Source organism: Nicotiana tomentosiformis, chromosome 6 (assembly GCF_000390325.3).
Source record: "Nicotiana tomentosiformis chromosome 6, ASM39032v3, whole genome shotgun sequence".
NCBI classification, from domain to species: Eukaryota; Viridiplantae; Streptophyta; class Magnoliopsida; order Solanales; family Solanaceae; genus Nicotiana; species Nicotiana tomentosiformis.
In genome coordinates, this window is record NC_090817.1 from 82,604,005 (window position 1) to 82,626,041 (window position 22,037).

Genomic DNA, 22,037 nt, shown 5'->3' on the forward strand with positions numbered 1-22,037 from the left:
TATAAATGCATCTATGAATCGTGTCGCACGTCCCTCGGCAGTGTACACGACACTCTGGATCGGGTCGTACGTCCTCGGCAGAAATCGTGCCTAATAATAATAATAATAATAATAATAATAATAATAATAATAATAATAATAATAATAATAATAATAATAATAATAATAATAATAATAATAATAATAATAATAATAATAATAATAATAATAATAATAATAATAATAATAATAATAATAATAATAATAATAATAATAATAATAATAATAATAATAATAATAATAATAATAATAATAATAATAATAATAATAATAATAATTACACGATACCTTGATATTTTAATTGCACCTTGTGAAGCTAATTGATAAATTGAAAATTATTGGAATTTAAGGACTTAATTATTTCTGTTTGTTAAGGAATTTATTGTTGTTCTTATAAATCATGTTTATTGAAATATTCATATTTGAAATATTATTGACTCATAGTGAGTGTCAAAGTCGATCTCTCGTCACTACTTCTTCGAGATTAGGCTTGATACTTACTAGGTACACGTTGTTTACGTACTCATGCTACGCTTGCTGCACATTTTTGTGCAGGTACACATATGTTTAGTGATCTTTTGGCGCAGGGGCGCATCTATTGCGGGGACTTACGGTGAGCTGCACTTCCATGTTACGAATCAGCAACATGCAAAGTCTCAATCAGTGTTATTTACATACTCCTGTCTAATTTATATTCCGGACAAATGTTGTATTTTATTTTTCTTCCTAGTTGATACTCATGCACTTGTGACACCGAGTTTTGGGGGTACTTATGGGTTGTTCAGTATTGTAGTTGTGAAAACATTTTCATTTATTCTGTAAATTTTATCTCTTACTATTTAATTGAAGAAAATTTCGATTCAAAAATACTAAAAAGAGTAATTAAATTAATTAGTCAAGGTTGGCTGGCCCAACAACGGTGTTAGGCGTCATCACGACCTTTAATGAATTTTGGGTCGTGAAAATACCTAACGTGCTGCCTAGGAACTAGAAACAACCGCATCCCTCCTAGGCTAGAAATAGCCTAGTCAATTCATTTGTAAATATCATGTGAGAATATATAACATTCACTATTCATTCATTAAGTTCTTATTCTCTTCCTCTTATCGAGATTGTACTTCATTACCGTAGCCCCAAAGGCTTATGCTCAATAAAAAATCTTTTATTTTTAAATTTATCTTCAAATTTATTACGTATACTTTGTATTAATCTGTTTGTTAGTGGTCTTAAAATATAAATTTAATTATTTATTCTAAAACCAATTTTTAGATTAAACACATGTGCATAAGGTTGAGTCTGTTGTTTCTATTCTCAATTTTGCTTTAATACGTGAGACAAAAAGAAAGTCCTAATTAAGCCGTGTGAATACACAAAGACTAGAGACAAAAAATGCTCCTAATTCATAACAAAATATAATTAACTAGAAAAGTTAAAAATGAAGCCAGATTTTAACGAAACCAATTGAAGTTTCAAAATGAGAAGGGACCCAAGTTGCTGGTGGCGCAAATAATTAGCTGGTCATGGTTTGTCGTAAATTTTACTCGCATTTGATATTTACATCAACTCAATAAATACATGAATCATGTTTTTATTTACAATTTTATCACTATACCATAAGTAATTCATACATACTGCGACCTCAATAATAAATCAAATAAGACACTTGCTTTAGGCCCCAAAATTTAGGGCGGCCCACTTTTTATAAATAATAGATTTATAGGTTTTATATATTGTGTACTTTTAGTAGAAAAGTTAATTTTTTCATATAAAAAAAAGATAATTTTTTTACATTTGTGAATAAACTATCAATATCATAATGATTATTATGGGATGTATGAATAGTTGTAAACTTTTACACTTTATTTCTTGTTTTGTAGTCACAATCTTTCTTTTTCCTTCTCTCAAAAGATTACATACTTTGTCTTTTATTTCTTTCTCCAAGAGTTTAAAAGTTCAATAATTCAAAAGTTTTAGTGGTAAAAATATAATATCATTAGATGCCAATAATTCTTAAAAAATACTATCTTAACCTTAATGGTTAGTAAAATACGATAATTACTTTGATATTGATGGTTTAGACTTATTTTGTAAAATAAAGTATTTACGAAAATAGTACGAGTAGAAAATAATACTCTAATCGACATATTCAATCAAATAAAAAGACTTGATTCTCTTTCAAATACTTATATTGCTTATTAAATAATGTTAACAGTTACCTCAGCGGAAAGAAGTTTTTTAAAATTAAAATTGATAAAATCTTACCTAAGATCAATTGTTCTCATGAAAGATTAAATGAGTTGACTATATTATCATTAGAAAAAGAATTATTAGAAGAAATCAATAATAAAAAAAATTATTAACAGTTTTGCATCTTAAAAAGCTAGAACAATAATTCTTCAAATTTTTATGGGAAAAGAAGTTGTTTATTTTTTAAATTTAACGCTTCTAAATAAATTTTGGCTTCAGGCCATTAAAGTGCTTGAGTTGCCCCTGCCAATACACATTTTCATCTTATAAGTTTATACTTAAATTAACTACGGTAAGCTAAATATAATTTGGCCTAAACACCAGGTGCATTTAAGTTTTTTTTTCTAAACAATGTTTGTTTCTGTTTTGGAAGTATCCACCTAAATTATTCTTAATCAACAACCAATCTATATGTTCGGACCAAAACACACACACACACACACACACACACACATATATATATATATATATATATATATATATATATATATATATTTGCTGCTTATTTCAAATAACATTCTGCTGATCTACTCATGGGACAAGAAACCGGCCTTTCTGTATCAGGCACTAATACAATTGTAACATTTTTACTCTCATTATAAATCATTCATATTAAGAACAAAACTCGTAGCTTTATATTTTTTCATAATTTAATTGAACCAATGGCACTGCAATTTATTCATTTGACCCATCTTTACTTCTTTTCATCCCAAGAACTCTAATACGGTTTTGTACGATCTAGGACCAAATAAATATTCTTAGTAAACATGGCCGACACAACATGCTGAATACAGCGCAATACTGCAATGAATACAGAAAGTGTATATTACTGACCCAACTATTTAGAAGGCTTAGTTGTTTGATTGATATGCTTAATTCTTGCATTTCTCAATAAAGGTTCTACATATTTAATTTCTGATTATTTAGCTTCAGTCTTCAGGTATAATATGACTACATGAAATTTCAAAGAGTATATTGTCTAGATTTCTCAATCTGATTAGGGAAGAAAAAGTTGATATATGGCCTGGATGCTCAACATAACAGAATTAGAGGAGACAATTTGTCCTGACTATTCAGATATACTGCGCATAGAGTGTTCTTCGTGACTCGATACAACTCTTCAAAATAAATTTTGTTAACAACAACTACTATAATTACGCCTCAGTCCCAAACAAGTTTGTATTCGGCTGTGTAACAAAGATTTGTTGATACTAAAAAAAGAACTTTTTGCTGATATTGCAGTGTATCTAAAAATCAAAACAAAATGCTACAGACGCTCTTTCTTTATTTAATTATGGTTATCACTAATACAAAATATGGAATCAGTAGATTGATTCTTTATTTCGAGATATCTGTAATTCGATTTTCAGTTAATTAGGTTGGAGAATTCTTCCATGGCTTTGTTCCTCAACAACTGCAATAAAGAATCCTTGGTGAGAAACAAATAAGTATTTACTAGTTATGTAAATTTGGAATAAGAATTACCTTCGTGAACACTGGTGGAGATAGGAATGAGAGGTGATGAGCTTGCACTGTGGAACTCAGGAATATGGGATAATGATGCTGCAGTTTCGTTGGGACTCTTATGAGGCATAGCGATGGGATTATCTTGAGGCAAATTATCATTAGTAGAGATAACGATGTTCTTAGAAGACAAGCTGGGACTTTTAGGAGAGAAAGTTGCAGTTGTAGAAATGGGATTGTTTGGAGCTGATGATTTGATGCTATTTTCTGTTGATTTGGGGGAATCATCAGTCCGAATAAATGAAGTTACAGCACCCTTCATCTTCTCCACTATACCTGATGATTTAATTTCCTTAAAGAGATGTTGTCCGTATTACTGATTTGAGAAAAAGATACAAACAAACTATTCAACGTTACCTTTATCACCAGAAGCTGCTTGCCTAGGGCTCATAGCCTCAGTTATGATCTGAGAAAGTGATCTCTCGCCTTCACCAGGCTCAAATTTTTCTACAAAGTACTCTTTTACTGAAACACCTTTGTCCCATTTTCCTGGGCTGCTAATGCCGCTAGCATTTTGTCCCAACTTATTCACATTACTCTCAGCAAAATGACCAGTTTTTGGCGCTGCGTGCTGGTTCCCAGATTCTTGCTCGTTGCTATTTGTTAGAGTGAGGCCTGAAAATTTTGAAGCAATAGCGTGGGTTGCATCAGATACTGCAGCATAAGCTGGTGCTAACTTCTCTGTTACAGTTTCTGTTATGGTTTTACTCGGGCTATCAGGTACTGTCTCCTTATTGTCTTGTTCAATAACCTCATGTTTGATGCTGGTGGGAACAACATGCTTCTCGGATACCACTGGATCTGCTCGTGGGTGTTGTCGTGCAGCTTCTTTATAAGCTTCAGGTGCCAGTTCTGATTCATACACTAAAGACAGCAGCAGGAGCACACAAGCAGTATAATATATCATCTCAAGCAAATATATTGGAGAAGCCAGATGCAATTAGAATCTAATAAGCTTACTCAATTAATTAGTTGACTACAAGAATTTTCATGACAAGCTATTAAAATTCGTTCGTTCACTGTAGTAATGATGATAAGCAGTGGTATGGGAGTTTTCAGCTTGGTGGATCATTCGCAGTTGTGATATCAGTGAAGAGCCTCTGGGATTTGGGATATTTTAATTCTGGCAAAATCCAGGATTGACCGTGTGAAATTTCTTTATGATCATGTTAAGGTTCGTACTCTATTAATTCATCTTGTTACGCGGCTACATGTACTAGCTAGCACTGCTTTCACCATCTTGTACCGACAATTAGATTGTTCTTAATTGAATATGAAAGGTACGTAGAAATAATGATCGAGTAATGTAAAAAACATATTACTTGGAGCGCCAAGATATTCAGGATCTCCATCTTCTTCATCTTCATCATCCAAAGTAACGCTCCAAGAAGGTGTACTGTTATCGTCGTGGACATCATTTTCATGCAGCTTCTTCTTGCCATTTAAACTGTATTTGAGTTTCTTTGCCTTTTCCTTCACTTTGGTGATAACTGATTTCTTGCCATGAGTTGGTGTATATTCTTCTTGATCATAAGCTGTTGGGGAGGTATTTGTTGACCAACTCCTTTCATTTCCTAATCAAATGCAGTATTAATTAAAAAGCCAGTAATAAATATAGAAATGCAGATACTAATAAAATGGAATATCAACTTGCTCAAGTTCTTCAGAGAACTAAATAACCATGTAAGAATTGTTCAAAAGTTGATGAATTTGACTTGGGAGTTTTGGATGTCTGTGAAATTTTTTGTAACGGATCAAGTTGAGCCATTTGTATCTTTGTACAAAAATGCTTGTAGATTCCTGTCTTGCAATCTTCCTATTGCTTGTCTGTTTATACTTTTTGTCTGTCTGTTTGAGTTTTTTCGCCTTTTCTTACAAATGAGAAAATTTAAGAACTAAACTCAACGGTAGTTAAAGCATGGTTTGCGGGTTCCTCTGGCTGGAAATTAAAAGCCAATTAGTGTAGTTTGATCGAATGGTTTGTTGATAGATTTACAAATGGCAATAGATTAAGAGGCACATACATATATGTAAGAGCTGAAATTATTAAATTTATGATTCTTGAATAGACCACTGAAATAGGACTTGACCTCGTCTTCAGAGCAACTAATTTCCTCTATGTTAGCCTCATGTCATGGTACAAACATCAATTTCAGAGGCAGAGTTCATCTCATGGGCTTTATTTTTTTTTATTTTTTTTTAATTTACAAAAAGTGAGGTTGACCTTGGTAACATCAAATGCTTCATAGATTCGGTAGTCTTGCTTAAACGAGCTATTTTTCTATTACAAAAATGTTGAGTATATATTCCTTGAGTTTTATAATACTATCGTATGAAACTGGCATGCATCCGGGCTCCCGAGACTCTTTCGTAGAATTCCAACAATTTCTCCCGCTCCTCAAAAGTAATATACAATTACTATCAATTGTTATTACGAGGAAGTGAGAAACTGTATAAATTTTCTTATTGAAACTAATGGTGGCAAGTGGGCCAGTCCGAGCCCGGATCGGCCCGGTCCTGCGGGCTAAGTAGGCCGGGACCGGTAGGACCGCTAGAGGTGGACTTAGGCCGGTCTCGTGGACTGATTCTTGCCTAGGAACCGTTCCCGGTCCCTTGGCGGGCCAAACAGGTCCAACGGATATTTTTTTTTAAAAAAAAATAGTTGCTTGGCTAATTAAAAAAAGATTTGTTGGGATTTTAAAAATAGTCGTTGGCTATTTAAAAAAATAGACATTTAACCCTTCCAATTAACCCCCCAACTTAGTTTTAACCCCAAACTTTTTATAATTATACTTTTTTCCTATTTTCAACTATAAATACTCCCTCATTCTTTTATTTTTTTACAAAATCAATATCAATCTATCACAATTTCTCTCTAATTTTCTTCTATACTTGTTACTATTGCTTACTTTATTCCAAAAAATAGACAAAAAATATTGAGGTTGTTACAATTTGTGAAAAAATTGTGAAGTTGGTGAATTGAAGTCTTCAACGATAATCAATTTTCAACAAGTTGTTCGTCAATTCGGTAAACTCGTTCCAACTCTTAAGTCTTAATATTATAATTTTGTTTGTTTTATTTATTTGCTATTACTTGATTAATTAAGATGTCTGCCTTAAGAAATATTTTTGGTAAAAATAACAATAAGAGAAAATTCAAGACTAGCGAATCTAGTTGTACTGTTGTTCCTCCTCCCCTGCCCCCAGCTCCCCGAATCGAACCACATACTTGTCCTACACCTGCTATTCTTGATACCGACAATAATTTATTATAATTTACCGAGACTGAATTTTGCCATAATATTACACCCGGTGAACATTTAGACCATGAATTAATGAATGCTTTCTATTTTAATAATTATAATACTATTGATGAAAATGATGATGAGGAAAATGATCTTGATGAAACTCAACCGGATGATGATACACCCACTAGTCATGTTGCTGATGTTAACCCAACTAGTGATAACGCTGTTAATCCAAATGATGACCCATCTGATACTCCCGTTACTGCCCCTACTTTTTCTAGACAACCTACCATTGTTTGACTATTTTTTACTCAACTAGTTCCACAAAATAAGGCTAAGTATAAACGTATGGAGTTAGCTTTTAAATATTTTGGATCGCGGGGCGGGACGGGATCTTTGGCTAGACACATAAAAAAAAATACCCTAAAGATAACGTCGGATATCAATATTTGAAAGCTTTGACCGAGGGAAAAAGTGTACCTAGTCCTAGTCAGACTGGCCCTAGTACCGATTTAAATTAATTTCAACCGAGAATTAACACTGTTACCGGTGGTATTTTATATTATGATCCAAAAAAAGATTAGGAAGAATTGGCAAAAATGGTAACTGTTATGTGCTTATCCTGTAGTTTTCCTTCTGACTCTGCGTTTGTGCATTATATTAGAAAAACTTTTAATCCTACTTATAAAGGGTTTCCTCGCATAACCGTAAAGAGCAGTATTTATAAATATAAGTATGAATATGAACAATATTTGCGTTATTTATTTACTCATATAAATTATCGTGTTGCTATTACAACTGATATTGGTAGAAATAACAACGACTGTGATTACCATACTGTTACATGTCATTGGATTGATAAGGATTGGATAATGCAAAGTGCATAATTATTTATAGAATAATTGCTTCACGTCACACAGGGTAGTTTATTACTAGCACAGTTACGAATATTTATAAATATTTTTATATTAGTGATAAAATAATGTCAGTTTCAATGGATAATACTACTAATAACACAAATGATATAGACTTCCTTACTACTATGCTAAATCTTGCATTTAGTAACATTTTCATGTTAGATGTATTTGTCATATTTATCATTTAATTGTGGGTGACGGTATGATAATTTTAAATATTCAAATTGAAAAGGTTAAATGTCTCTTAACTGCTTTTTCATTCAAACCGTAGAAGTAGACTTAGAGAATATTTTAAAAGATGCGATGAATGTGTCCTAAGAGAAAGAAAGATTCTTAAACCTTATCCAACTAGATGGAATTACATGTATGAGAGTTTGGTTATTGCATATGAATATAGAAACCCCATAAACTCAACGTTTAATGCACATGTAAGTGATGATGACGACCACCTTACGAATGAGGTTTAGGCTAATGTTAAAATGCTTGTTGATTTTTTAGAAAAATTTCATATTGCTACAAATGAATTTTCTGGGCAATATTATCCTACTATTTATAACTGTTTAGTTTATAATGCAGAACTTGCAAATTTGTTTGCTCATTTTTTAAAGGGTGGGAAAATTTATAAACTTGCTATTGATTCTATGAGAAAAAAGTTTAAATTTCTCCCCCTATTCCCCATATTTATGGTGTTACTGCTTTGTTCAATCCTTGTATGAAATTGGGAAGTCCTCAATTTTAGTATGAAACTGTTTATAATGGTTTAGCACTTGAAGATGATGAGTTGCCTAAACTTCCGGAAGCAATAGCCTCAATTAGAATAAATGTTCAAACTATTATAATGCTTATCAAGTTGCATTTAATCATGCTAGACCAAATGCTCCAACTCCTTCTTCTTCTGATTCTCAATCATCTAAAAGAACTGCAAGAGTAAGAACATGGTTTAGGGGTTCTTTTGGTTCTAGTAGTAATGATTTTTCACAACTAAATGAGCTTGAAGTTTATTTGTCGCAGCAAATTGAGGAAGTGAATCCCGACGACTCCTTTAATATTTTACAATGGTGGAAGGATAAAGAAAAATACTTTCCGGTTCTTTCAAGGATGGCCCGAGATATTTTAACTATTCAAGTTTCAACAATGGCATCGGAGAGCGCTTTCAGTCAAGCAAGACTTCAAATCGGTGATTATAGAGCGTCTATGAGGGAGAGCTTGGAAAAATCAGTACTTTCCAAAGATTGGATCCGTTCGAAAAGAAGAAATTTTGGACTTGATGAATCACAACCAGAGGAAGAAGAAGCTTACGAAGAAATGCTCGCTGAACTTGCTGAGGATGGTGCTTCACCCGACAATGGAAACAGCGATGACCAAGCTACTTTTCCGCCACCACCAACGAAAATTCCTTCGAACCTTGAAGGATTTATGAAGTTTGTAAGAGATAACATGTAACTTGTGTGAACCAAAATTAGTATGTATTATGTAACTTGTATTTTGGCACATCTTGATTAGTTCCTTTTTCTTCTCAATGGTGGTATTAACACCTTGTTGTGCTCATTCCATAAAGGGGAGGAAGATTAAGAAAGATATTGCCATATTTTTATTGCTATAATAAAATTACAAGACGTTACTTTGAATATATTTTTACAATATTTTTGTCTTTAAATTTGAATTAAAAAATTAGGGCACAATTCTATAATAAATTTACAAGGCATTGGCTTAGATATTTTGTTAACATCTTGTTGTCTCTAATTTCTATTTAATTTTTTTTAATAAAAAAACAACTTAATTGCCGGGCCCACTTAGCCCACTTAGCACGCGAGCCCGACCCGTTTAGCCCGGGACCATGAGTTCGTGGACCCGGTCCCTGATCGGCTCCTACAAAAAGACCGTTTAGCCCGAAATCGCTAAGCCCATTTATTTAAGGACCGGGACACACGAGACCGGCCCACTTGCCACCCCTAATTGAAAATAGAGAAGTAACTCTTAAATTATGTAAATGGCTTATCCTGCAAAAATAGTTTCTTTTAGTTGGATAACAAAGCGACTACCCTTTAAAATTGGAGTTTTTTTTACACGCTTGATCCTTTTTTAACTATTATTTAAACAAATAGCATCATTTATTGGTTATCCCATAAAGAGTATTTTTTTTCATTATTAGCATATTATAAAAATCAAGCTCAATATTTAATAAGTTAACTGACTGACTAATCACAAAAAGTACTTTTTTTGTCCATCTCCATTCTCCCTTTCCAACATTCATCCTCTTCACTCCATTTTTGAAAATATGATGCATATGTGAATGCCACCTAAATTCAAGATGTATTGATTTATTTGTCTTTTATACTTTGTATATCAAGTATCACTTTAATTCAAAATGTATTTTTATGTATATAATTTTTGTATATTTATTTGTGAAGTGCCATCTTATTTTAAGATGTATTTTTAATGTATATTTCAAATATATTTTATATGTCAAGTGCCATTTTAATTCAGGATGTATTTTTTATGTATATTTTTTATATATATTTATATGCCATCTTAATTAAATTTAAGATATATATTTTTATGTATATTTCACATGTCCAAGTGTCATCTTAATTGAAGATGTATTTTTTATGTATATTTTTTGTATATTTTATATGTGTTAATTTAATGTATATTATTTTTATATACGTTTTGTATATATTAACATATATTATTATCGAAGTAAGATCCTTATGTTAAGAAAGGAAGAAAGAAGGAAGAGAAAAACTTAAGAAAGATAATTAAAAAGAAAATGAATGGAACAAATTTAGAAAATATATTGGCTTTGACATAAAACAAAATTAAGAAGATGAAGAAAAAGAAGGAAAGCTAATAGATAAAGAGAAAAAAATGCATAATTTTTGTACAAAGAATTATTGACTTTCCATTCAAATTTGCTTATGTTTACGTATTAATAATTAATATTCATATTTTAATAAAATTGTGTGTTACAAATATAAATATTTTTCTGCCACAACTGTAATATTGGATTTCATGCTAAGAATTTGTTATATTTTCTTTAAATTGTGACACTTATATAAAGTTCCCTTTAAATTGTTAGTCGAGTTTCCATTTTTGTGCAATATACATTAGTGTCAAAATGATTACAGCCTGTCATTTTCGTTTGATGGATCTAGATATTTCATTTTTGGGTGAAATTAAAAAATAATCAGATTTACAAGTGGCAATTGAAAAATAATCATAGTTTCAAAAGTAATCGAAATTTAGCCACTTTTCATGTAAAGATAAATTGGAATGAAAACTCTGTTCAAAATTCAAAAAATATTCCAGCATAATATACTGGTGGTCCAACATAATATGCTGGTCTAGCATAATATGCTGGAAGTTCATACACATGTGCTCCAATCTCCAGTATATTATGCTGGAACTTTCTGTGTGTTGGAATTCCAGCATAATATGCTGGAAGTTCATACACAAGTGCATCAATCTCTAGTATATTATGCTGGAACTTTACGTGTTACAGCAAAATAATAGCTATTTTTCAATAACTTTGCAAACGCTGACTATTTTTAAATTACCTGACTAGCTCGTGCTATTTTCACTTCATTCATTTTTGATTCGTGGGCCAGGATCCATATTAATTGGACGCTAAAGCCCAGTAGTGCAATCTGGTCCAATCTGAAATATCATTACCACTTCACTTCAATACCCTTTCTCAGAGTGTTGAACTTTACCGCCTCGATTTCTTCACTCTCCATTATCTTCTACAATGGCGTCCATCGCCGCTCCTGGTCTCGCACTTTCCGTCCACCGTTCACACCGCCGGCTCACTCCAGCCATCGCAACCACCACCACTGCTGCCTCCGTCCCTTCACTTACAATCAAATCCAAGCATCCTACATTCCCTTCCTCCCAAAACCCTAAACCCTCATCCTCGAGCCCTCGCAATAATTTTGACATTTTGGGCTCGAAAAAGCTCCAAAATGTCATAAAAACCACCGCCGTCATTGGCTGTGGTCTCTACGCGCTCTCCAACGGCGTGTCCAACGCTCAACTCAGCGGAAACGGTGGCGGCGGATCCTCCGGTGGTTCTGGTGGTGGTGGAGGCGGAGGCGGCGGCGGCGGCGGCAGAGATAGCTTCTGGTCGAAGATTTTCTCTCCGGCAGCTATTGCCGGAGAAGAAGAATCACAGGAATGGGATTCTCACGGCTTGCCGGCGAATATTGTGGTACAACTGAACAAACTAAGTGGGTTCAAGAAGTACAAGGTATCTGACATCATGTTCCTCGACCGCCGCCGCGGGTCAACGGTAGGGACGGAAGATTCCTTCTTCGAAATGGTGTCTCTACGGCCAAATGGTGTCTACACGAAGGCGCAGCTCACTAAAGAGCTGGAAACCCTAGCTACCAGTGGAATGTTCGAGAAAGTTGATCTAGATGCAAAAACAAACCCTGATGGAACAGTCGGGGTTACGATATCCTTTTTAGAAAGCACGTGGCAGTCAGCTGATAGATTTAGGTGTATCAATGTGGGCCTAATGCCACAGTCTAAGCCTATTGAAATGGATCCAGACATGACTGAGAAGGAGAAATTGGAGTATTACAGGAGCCAGGAGAAGGATTATAGGAGGAGGATTGAAAGGTCAAGGCCGTGTTTGTTGCCGCCACCCGTGCAAAGGGAGATTTTGCAGATGTTGAGGGAGCAAGGGGCAGTTAGTGCTAGGTTGTTGCAGAAGATTAGGGATAGAGTGCAGCAGTGGTATCATGAGAATGGTTACGCATGCGCCCAAGTTGTGAATTTTGGGAATTTGAATACGAAGGAGGTGGTTTGTGAGGTGGTGGAAGGGGATATTACTCAAATGGTTGTTCAGTTTCAGGATAAGCTGGGAAATGTATGTGAGGGAAACACTCAATATCCGGTTGTCCGGAGAGAATTGCCTAGGCAGGTAAAACATACAAATTCAATCCATTAATAGTCCTATATCCCAAATTAGGTACTGTCATCAATATGAATCCTGTTATGTTCTATTTCTTTCAAATAGTTTAGGCAAAAAAGGGGTTTTGCAAAATTGACCCTCACTAAATCTCCGTTTATCCTTGCATGGACTTGCAAAATGAAGAAAAGAACTGTTCTTTCTGAAATACTAGAGATTTTGTTCAATTTAATTGGCTAGCAGAAAATGAATAAAAGAAACTGTTCTTTCTGAAAATGCTGCGGACTTCGGTTTCTATGTACAATTTGATTGGTGTTGTTGTACATAGAGAGGAAAGGATTGTTTTTAAGTTTTCAGACCTGAATGAGAGTCTACCTACGCGAGTTATGCTTCCAAGTTATTGGTACTCTTTTTTCGATTAATGCCAGTTTTGTTTGGTTAGCTTCACTACTCAAGCATGGGTTTGATGGGTCATACAGAAGCGATGTTTTAAGTATCCTGTTGAATTTCATAATTCTGCTGATTTGTAGCATGCTTACTGGTCCTACATCTTTTGGTGGTTCTTTTTCAATACTGTGGCATCGCTTGCCACAGAGAGATCTGATTATCACAATTTGTTTTTTGTACATCAATGTAACATTGTATGCGTATATTTCAATTCTTGTATTTTATACATTTTCATGCATTGAAGTCTGCAATTTGGGACTAACATGGCTCTCAAATGTGTGTGATACTTCAGCTTCGTCAAGGACAAGTTTTCAACATTGAAGCTGGAAAACAGGCTTTGAGAAATATAAATTCTCTAGCTCTCTTCTCTAATATTGAAGTCAACCCTCGCCCAGATGAAAAGAATGAGGGAGGGATAATTGTTGAAATTAAGCTCAAGGAATTGGAACAGAAGTCAGCTGAAGTCAGTACTGAATGGAGCATCGTCCCTGGACGTGGAGGTCGCCCCACATTGGTACACCATTAAACATCTCAACTGCATGGTTTTGATATAGATTACAACTGTTAGCTCACTGCTAAATGCCTTCCTTTTCTGTATTATGGCATTTAGGCTTCAATTCAACCTGGTGGAACTGTTTCCTTTGAGCATCGGAATCTTAAGGGGCTCAATCGGTCAATTCTTGGTTCTGTGACTACCAGTAACTTCCTCAATCCTCAGGTGATTGTTTTTTTTATTTTATTGCTGATGCTTTTTTTTAATCGTTTTTTCCAGTGGCTTAAACCTTAGCAACAATCCCTGTCTAATTTGTTTTACAGGATGATCTTGCTTTTAAGTTAGAGTATGTTCATCCGTATTTAGATGGTGTTTACAATTCGCGAAACCGCACGCTCAAAGCTAGCTGCTTCAACAGCAGAAAGTTGAGTCCTGTCTTTACTGGGGGCCCTGGAGTAGATGAAGTCCCTCCTATATGGGTTGATCGTGCTGGACTTAAAGCCAACATTACTGAGGTAGGCCAATACTGCTATAAGTGTGGTGCATCTGCCTAGCAGGTCTCTATTATATAGTGTTTTTCGGCTTTGCGGGAACCTTTGTAGCATTTGTTGATTAATAATAAAATTCAAATTTTAAAAAAAATGTCTCCTAGGTACGTATATCACTTATTAAATCTAAAGAAAGTTTGTAGATATGACATCGTAGAGCTGTCTGTTTGGGACTTGTAAGAAGTTCATGTATATTGTACTAATTACGCAATTTGACGCTTAACCGTATATTTGCTGCAGAATTTCACTCGTCAGAGTAAATTCACCTACGGACTAGTGATGGAAGAGATAACAACACGCGATGAAAGCAGCCATATTTCTTCTCGTGGACAGAGAGTATTGCCTAGTGGTGGAATTAGTGCAGATGGACCTCCCACAACGCTTAGTGAAACTGGCATTGACCGCATGGCATTTTTACAAGCTAACATCACACGAGATAACACCAAATTCATAAATGGGACAATTGTTGGTGAGAGGAATGTCTTCCAGGTGAGATTAGCTTTTTGTATTCTTTTTGGTTTTTACTCAATTCATTTTCTTTTGCAAATCAAAGTGGAAGTAGCTTTTGGTCTTTACTAATCAAAAATTACCACATTAACTACTGCCAGTCCTATTTTAAAATACTGCCAGTCTTATATTTCTTTCATCTGAGGGCAACTCATTTGTTCCTCATGAAGCAAGTTTTCAACGTTTATCAATTGACTGCTACCCATGCTCTAGATTTTTATACTTTTTTACCGTTGTAGCTACTCTGATAAATTCTCTCATTTGTTGTGAAGAATGTATGAGACATGAATGGTGTTTTCTGGATCTAATTATTGGTTAAATTTCTTTTATGGACTCTTGTCTAATATTTAATATTGTGTCACAGGTTGATCAAGGACTTGGAATTGGCAGTAAGTTCCCATTCTTTAACCGCCACCAGCTGACAATGACCCGATTTGTTCAGCTGAAGCAAGTAGAAGAAGGTGTTGGTAAGGCTCCACCACCTGTCCTAGTCCTCCATGGCCACTATGGTGGATGTGTTGGAGACCTTCCCAGTTATGATGCTTTTACACTTGGGGGACCTTATTCAGTGAGGGGCTACAATATGGGAGAGATTGGTGCAGCTAGAAATATACTGGAGGTATGAATGGTTTCTCTGTCAAAGCTATGATGTGTACTTATTTCTTTCATTTTTTCTTGAAGTGCCACTTGGCAATAGCTAGACGATTGCTTTTGCAAAATTTATGTCTGATAAATGTCTTTTATCTAATGTATTGATGCTACTTTCAGCTGGCCGCTGAACTGCGGATACCTGTGAGAAACACACATGTTTATGCATTTGCAGAACATGGAAATGATCTTGGGAGTTCAAAAGATGTCAAAGGAAACCCAACAGAGGTTTATAGGCGGATGGGTCATGGCTCCTCGTATGGAGTTGGTGTGAAACTAGGTTTAGTACGAGCAGAATATGCTGTTGACCACAATTCTGGGACTGGAGCAATATTCTTCCGTTTTGGAGAGAGATTCTAGTTTCAGATTTTCTTGGCCAGATTCTTTTTTTGCAGCTAGTCAGACCTATGAGTTAAGAACTGCACGGTTCTGAGTTTGAACTTCAGTAAAGTTTTAAATGTTGTTTGCTAAAAGATCGGCTATAATTGTGGTTGGAACCTTTTGAAAGTGAGTATTCTGTAGCTTTTTTGCTCGTGTAAGCAAAATATGTTAATATAGTAATTTGTGCATTTTCTTTCTTCTCATGTTTTTTTCCTACTGGGGATGGTTTGAGATAACTATATTTGTCTGATCTTGTCTTCTGAATGCATATGAGTTCTTTTTTCAAACACATTTTGACGGGGTAAATGGAATTTGGAGTTGTTCTGTGAATTAGTTTCGTTTCTTAAATCTTCAACTCATATCGTGTTCATTTTGCTAGATTATTTTCAAGAGGTGAAATATATTTTCAATACTTGAGAACAATATGTGAAATACTTTCAATACCTTTCCAAGAACGAAGGGTTCCCTAGTTTCAGCGGACCTGAGACTAAATTGGAAGGATGCCACAATATAACCAACAGATTATTTATACGAATCTAATTGAGTAAGATACTATGGAGTCCATAACGAAGGCATTTAATCAGTCAGGTCACTATTTCCATCCCATATGCTGATTTTTTGTAGTCCGAGAACACCGGGAAAAGCAGGACTATTATAGGCAGTTAATCCAGTGATATTCATTCCACAAGTTAAGAAGTCACAACCAAGTGATGCAAGGCAACTGTGTCCTACCTCTAAGACGTAATAGTGATAACTATCAATTCACAACCGACAACCAGAGGCAAAGCAGAAGAATATCGACCTTTACAAAATTGGGACATCTGATGGTCGTACTTATCAGACAATCAATCTTAAGCATAGAAAATTATTACTCCACTCTTTATTGTGAATGATATATTGACTTGTTCCAATTTCTACGTGTTAGGTTCGTATGTTTCTTTGCTTTATAAGCTCCTGTAAAACACACACATGATAATACCTGTAATCAAGTCCTACCTTACAGTTTCAGAAGGCTAGAGTATATCAGTATATGCATGTGGACACTGAAGCGATTAAGAAACCAATGGCTAAAGAAGCACGCCACTTGTATCTTAAAACAATCTGTCTTTAAAGGATGGAATCCATTATGTAGCAGCACAAGTATAACTTGTAGTCATACTTCATCATGTGGAGCATATGTGAGAAGCAAATCTAAATATTCATGATAGAAAAACCATTAAGAACGCAAAACACGTATTGGCTCAGCCACCAAATAACCAAAATATAGAAATCCCTTATGCATCAAAGGGGAATGACTTTATCTTCTAACAAGAAGATGAAACACAGGGAGGGGCAGTATATCTTCACACATAGCAGAGAAGAAATTTCTTCTCCGCCATTCTTGAGTATGCGTTTGGAGCTATTGACTTCCCCACGTTTTCTGAAACTGCAATACCAATCCGGAATGGAATACTGCTTCATCCCATAATCTCCTTACCCTCTATATCCAACAAAAGCTGGAAACCTTGATGCTCAATAGCGAAAATTAAGCAGACATAGGGAGATAGAAACCACACCTCACCAGAAACACAATGTCAAGTCGGTGTAGTCTAATAGAGGATTTACTTGCCTCCAATCATCCAGAATTTTTTTGTCTATAGTATTCATTAAGGAACAAATAAAGATCCAGATGGAGCTGTGCAGGGAAAGGATCAGTAATAATGGAAGGTTCCAAGCAGAATAAATGGAGGTACCAGTGCTCTCATGGAACTGTGAACAACATGATGCACATCATCAATAGTTCTCAAAGATTAATCCCATATTGTTTTAGTAGCACAGTAGATGAGCAGAGAAATCTATGCAACAATATGAAGATGAGATGTACAATTACTTAATTCAACTAGACAATATAAGAGTTTTAGTTACTGGATCCTCCCAAAGATTGTTGTATCATGTTCGTCCTATTAGCTTAACTGCAGCAAATTATTTAGGCGAATTAAGAAACTATATGCCAGAACCACCTCCAATGATATGTAACAACAAGAAGTGATTCCAGTTACTACTGAATTTAAAGCAAGCACAAAACTTAGGAGCTATGCCAGAACCACCTCCAATGATATGTAACAACAAGAAGTGATTCCAGTTACTACTGAATTTAAAGCAAGCACAAAACTTAGGAGCTATACACAAAATATGGAGCAATTAATTGATTTCTTATAGAAAGAGATGAAAAGAAAAGAAGAGATTAGGCCCATAAAGTAGGGAGAGAAGGATAAGATTCAAATACCCAATATGTAGGGTCTAGTGACAAAGTTTTAGGTATATTACTGAGTATGGATCATCGTGGAAACGAAGGTTCAATACGACCACTACACAACATTACACCATTTATCCATGCCAAAGAAACATTAAGCCATTTATCATTCAAAGGACAGGTTGACGTTATATTAACAATTTGCTGCTGCTGGATGAAACAGATTTGAGGGAAAAGACCACTAAAATGCATCGCAAGGATGGATTGAACCAAATGTCTTTCTGCTATCTAACTCAAATTTGTCCCAGATTTTTCCAGAGTACACCTCACGATATCTCCCATGATTTTCCATGCTCAAAAGACACCTGGCAAGTCTGCACTACACATGAAGTTACATAGAGAACCTATTAGTAAATGTTCGAAAAGACATAAGTACATGTAAGTAGGGATGCCACCTAACATTTTCAGTATGCATAGAATGCTGAAACTGGTCTGTGAAAGCATCTTTGTTTGTTCAGTAATCCTAGATAAAGGTTTATCATGAATCAACGGAGCTCTCCTATTTACCTGTCCCTCCATCTTAGTTTGCATAATGCATGACAACGAAGTTACTTCTAATATTTTACTTATTGCAGCTGTAGAACAGGCATATTCACCAACACGATCTGCACTGGGCAATAATCCTTCATATGAAGTTTTGACTGATGCCATTTTGCCCAGTCTAACTTCCATATAAAATGTCCAATGTCCCAAACACTCTTCCAGTTTACTTCTAGTTCTAGAGCCAAAAATGAAATCTGCTAGATATTGTAGCTTTAAAACCCAATAATAAAATTTACAAGCTAATTTAAAGTTTTTAGCTTTATTAAGTTTCACAACCAAGTATACTAAACAATCACAAACGTGGACAGCACTCAAGATCTATGAACTATGAGTAACGGGTCAATCCTATGTTGTTTCCCCCACTTCCATAAAAATCACGAATTCACCCCCAAGTTGTATATGAACACAAACATATAGACTACGCTACCGATAATACAGGAGGAAAAAGCAAATAACATACATTACAATGAGTTCTTCTGTTAGATATATTACCTCAGCTAGTACAACTACTTATCATTAGAAGCAACAGGATGATAGTAACCAAAATTATTCCCAGACCATTCCCGCTGTTGTTGCATCATACTATACTGATGATGAAATCCAACTGATGGTCCACCCCCATACCCAACAGGCATGCCTCCGTTGGCCATTCCAATCATCGGCATCTGCACCATTTGCGGCGGGTAAGGCATGTGAGTCGGCATTCCCACGTGGCCATTAGTATTACGAAGGTGATGACCACTCTCACCGGACTCACGCAAACTCTGCTGCACCGGCGTGGAATTAAGCAAATGATCAGAAGAAGAAGGCCCCTCATTTCCCTGTCTCTTCATATACAATCTATACTTCTGTAAATGACTCGCCACGTTCTCGCGCGTCAGTCCTTCCACATTCATAAGTTGCATAATCGTCTTCGGCACAGCGTTTTTGATACCTAAGTGGGCCACCACTTCAATAAAACGCTTGTGTAACTGCGGCGTCCAAACAAGCCTTGCCCGCTTATTCAGCGTCTTATTAGCCGACGAATCATCCGCACAATTTTCGTTACACAGAGCAGAATCAATCTCTTCAGTGCCTCCGGATTCAACCCTCCGGAGCTTCCTCGGGTCGTATCCCTCTCTCGTTAGATCCGTTTCGTCTTTTTCAGTAACAGTCGTCTCCTCATTGAACGGCTTGAAGTTTAAGTTATTCATTGAAGACATATCTTGTGAGTGCCATCTCTGGAGAGAAGAAAAAGTATTCTGCGAAGCGCGATTTACATCAGCCATGGACTTTGAGGATTCCGGCGAGATTCTGAACGCAGAAGCAAGTTCGGCCGGAATCAACTGCAGAGTCAACGGCGTGAGATCGTCGGCGCCGGGAAGTCCAACCTCCCACAAAACTCTGTCATCATTATTACCACCGCTAGAATCGTACTCAGAAAGCTTCAATTCTTCACCCATGGTAGCTCGTTACAGAAAAGTTCTTCAACTGGACAAAATTCACACTCTTAGGGTTCTTTCTTAGTTGCCGTTAATACAAGTTAAATTAAATCTTCTGCGGTTACAGTTTCGAGGTGGGACAGAGAAGCAGATACCGATTTGATGAAGATATTCCGAAGGATTTCAAAGGGTTATTGTTGAATGAAAGAAAATGGAGGAGAGGAAGATAGAGGAAGTGGGAAAGGGATCGGTGGAGGAAAATGGAAATAAACAGAAAATTGGGCAAAAGGTGGATAAGCGTGAAAAAGGTACAATATCTGATTGCCAGCGTGGATGTCCTGGCGAGATATTTTTCGATCTTTTTGTGTCTGGAGACTGGATTTAGTTTTAATTCATTTTCTTTATAAAATAAATTGAAAATTAGTACTATCATAGTGGTATTTTTAGTTTTATTGGAATACAAGTTTTGAATTAATTTTAATTCTTAGAGAGTTAAATCATTCTAACTTTAAATAGAATCGTCTTTGTATTTCAACCAAACATGTTTAGATTCTTGTTTCGATTTTAAAAACGTTTTAAATCAAGGACCGTTTTAACTGTTTCTTTCACCTATGAAGGAATTATTATTATTAAGAAAGGAAAAAAATGGTGATTCCATTGAATTAATTTTTTAGAAATACTAGTATGTTTAACATACTAAGTTATTACTCCTGAGATTTTAATCAATAATCTTCATTTTGATATCGAGGCGGAAAGTATAATTCTCATGGGTATCTGATGAAATGAAATATCTTTTCATTCTAATTCTATTAGTGGAGTTTGATTGGTTTAATTAGCGGATATATTTGAGTTTTGAAATAATTTAGCTCTCTTAGTTTCTAATATTAGAAAAATTGGATATAAACTTCAAGAAATACGAAACAATCAAATAGAAGAACTTAACTGAAAGTAAGGTAAAGTACAATCAATGATTAAGTGGAAGTAGCACTAGCATAAGCTTCTCTGTTGACGTCGTGGTGCTCAGCTCAAGGTACAATAGATAACCTTATTTATTAGAGTGGAAACAGAAGTGTGAATTATTTTGACAATTTCTTGAACAATATGATTACTTCTGGTTTTACCTAATATTTTCTGTCATTATTTTGAACAAACCTAGTTTTACTAATTTCTTGACGCCGTCCACAATATTGAAACCGTTATAACTAGCGAAACTAATTTAAAACATATACTAGAAAAACTATCTTTGAGTCAATAAGAGGCCTAATCTATAAGGACGTGTTTGGTACGGCCACTTGGATACTAATATTCAGCTTGGTCATTTCGAACCTATCCTTAGTAGGACATTGGAAATTTATGCTTGCTTAGCACGACCACTTAAAACCTACCAATACTCACCACGCCACCTGGAACCTATCCATGCTCATAATACCACTTGGAACCTACCAATATTCAGTCCATCCGTTGTTGGGTCAACACACATGCTAGTATACGCGGTCGATAAATAATAAAATGATAAGAAAGTATCGTTTTCACGAGAATTTATGATCAACTACTGTCTAATCTAAACTAGTTACAAGTTATTCGTTCAAGTGGTTTTGAGGAAGATTATTGTGATTTTTACTAAACTAAAATTATTACAAAAACTACAAGTAATCAAGAGAACAAGAACGCATACAAAGCAAACAAATACTTTAAAACAAATTCAATGAGATGTGGATATTCCGGAGTTATGAGAATTAAACCTATCCTATTAAGTTTTTCGGTTGATTCAACTACTTGATTTATCTGATTTATTGATTAACATGGTTTATTATGCTCACGAGGTTCTTTTGATGCCTCGCTCGCCTATTCATACGTCTACAGAGTAAG

At 35.1% G+C, this 22,037-nt stretch overlaps 3 protein-coding genes across 5 annotated transcripts; 1 reads left to right on the plus strand and 2 right to left on the minus strand.

The window, feature by feature from the left end:
• Positions 1 to 3,382: 3,382 nt before the first annotated feature.
• Positions 3,383 to 5,816, minus strand: LOC104113696 (uncharacterized protein YMR317W-like). Its single transcript, XM_009623948.4, has 5 exons — positions 5,491 to 5,816; positions 5,133 to 5,384; positions 4,168 to 4,674; positions 3,772 to 4,086; positions 3,383 to 3,700 (listed from the first exon to the last, which is right to left on the minus strand). The coding sequence occupies exons 1-5, from the start codon at positions 5,576 to 5,578 to the stop codon at positions 3,657 to 3,659; spliced, it is 1,206 nt and encodes a 401-aa protein (XP_009622243.1). The 5' UTR covers positions 5,579 to 5,816; the 3' UTR covers positions 3,383 to 3,656.
• A 5,837-nt stretch (positions 5,817 to 11,653) lies between these two features.
• Positions 11,654 to 16,114, plus strand: LOC104113695 (protein TOC75-3, chloroplastic). The gene is made up of 7 exons (XM_009623946.4): positions 11,654 to 12,899; positions 13,627 to 13,848; positions 13,945 to 14,052; positions 14,151 to 14,342; positions 14,616 to 14,864; positions 15,247 to 15,501; positions 15,651 to 16,114. Exons 1-7 carry the CDS (start codon positions 11,724 to 11,726, stop codon positions 15,888 to 15,890), a joined length of 2,442 nt encoding a protein of 813 aa, XP_009622241.1. The 5' UTR covers positions 11,654 to 11,723; the 3' UTR covers positions 15,891 to 16,114.
• An 899-nt stretch (positions 16,115 to 17,013) lies between these two features.
• On the minus strand, positions 17,014 to 20,448 carry LOC104113694 (transcription factor PCL1-like). 3 transcript variants are annotated; one of them, XM_018776834.3, is made up of 2 exons: positions 19,240 to 20,448; positions 17,014 to 17,660 (listed from the first exon to the last, which is right to left on the minus strand). In XM_018776834.3, the coding sequence occupies exon 1, from the start codon at positions 20,187 to 20,189 to the stop codon at positions 19,254 to 19,256; it is 936 nt and encodes a 311-aa protein (XP_018632350.1). In that variant the 5' UTR covers positions 20,190 to 20,448; the 3' UTR covers positions 17,014 to 17,660; positions 19,240 to 19,253. The 3 variants fall into 3 exon arrangements, with proteins under 3 accessions (XP_018632350.1, XP_018632351.1, XP_018632349.1); XM_018776835.3 differs by lacking the exon at positions 17,014 to 17,660 and adding an exon at positions 18,120 to 18,523; XM_018776833.3 differs by lacking the exon at positions 17,014 to 17,660 and adding an exon at positions 18,120 to 18,518 and having other exon boundaries at positions 19,240 to 20,447.
• Between the last annotated feature and the right edge of the window lie 1,589 nt (positions 20,449 to 22,037).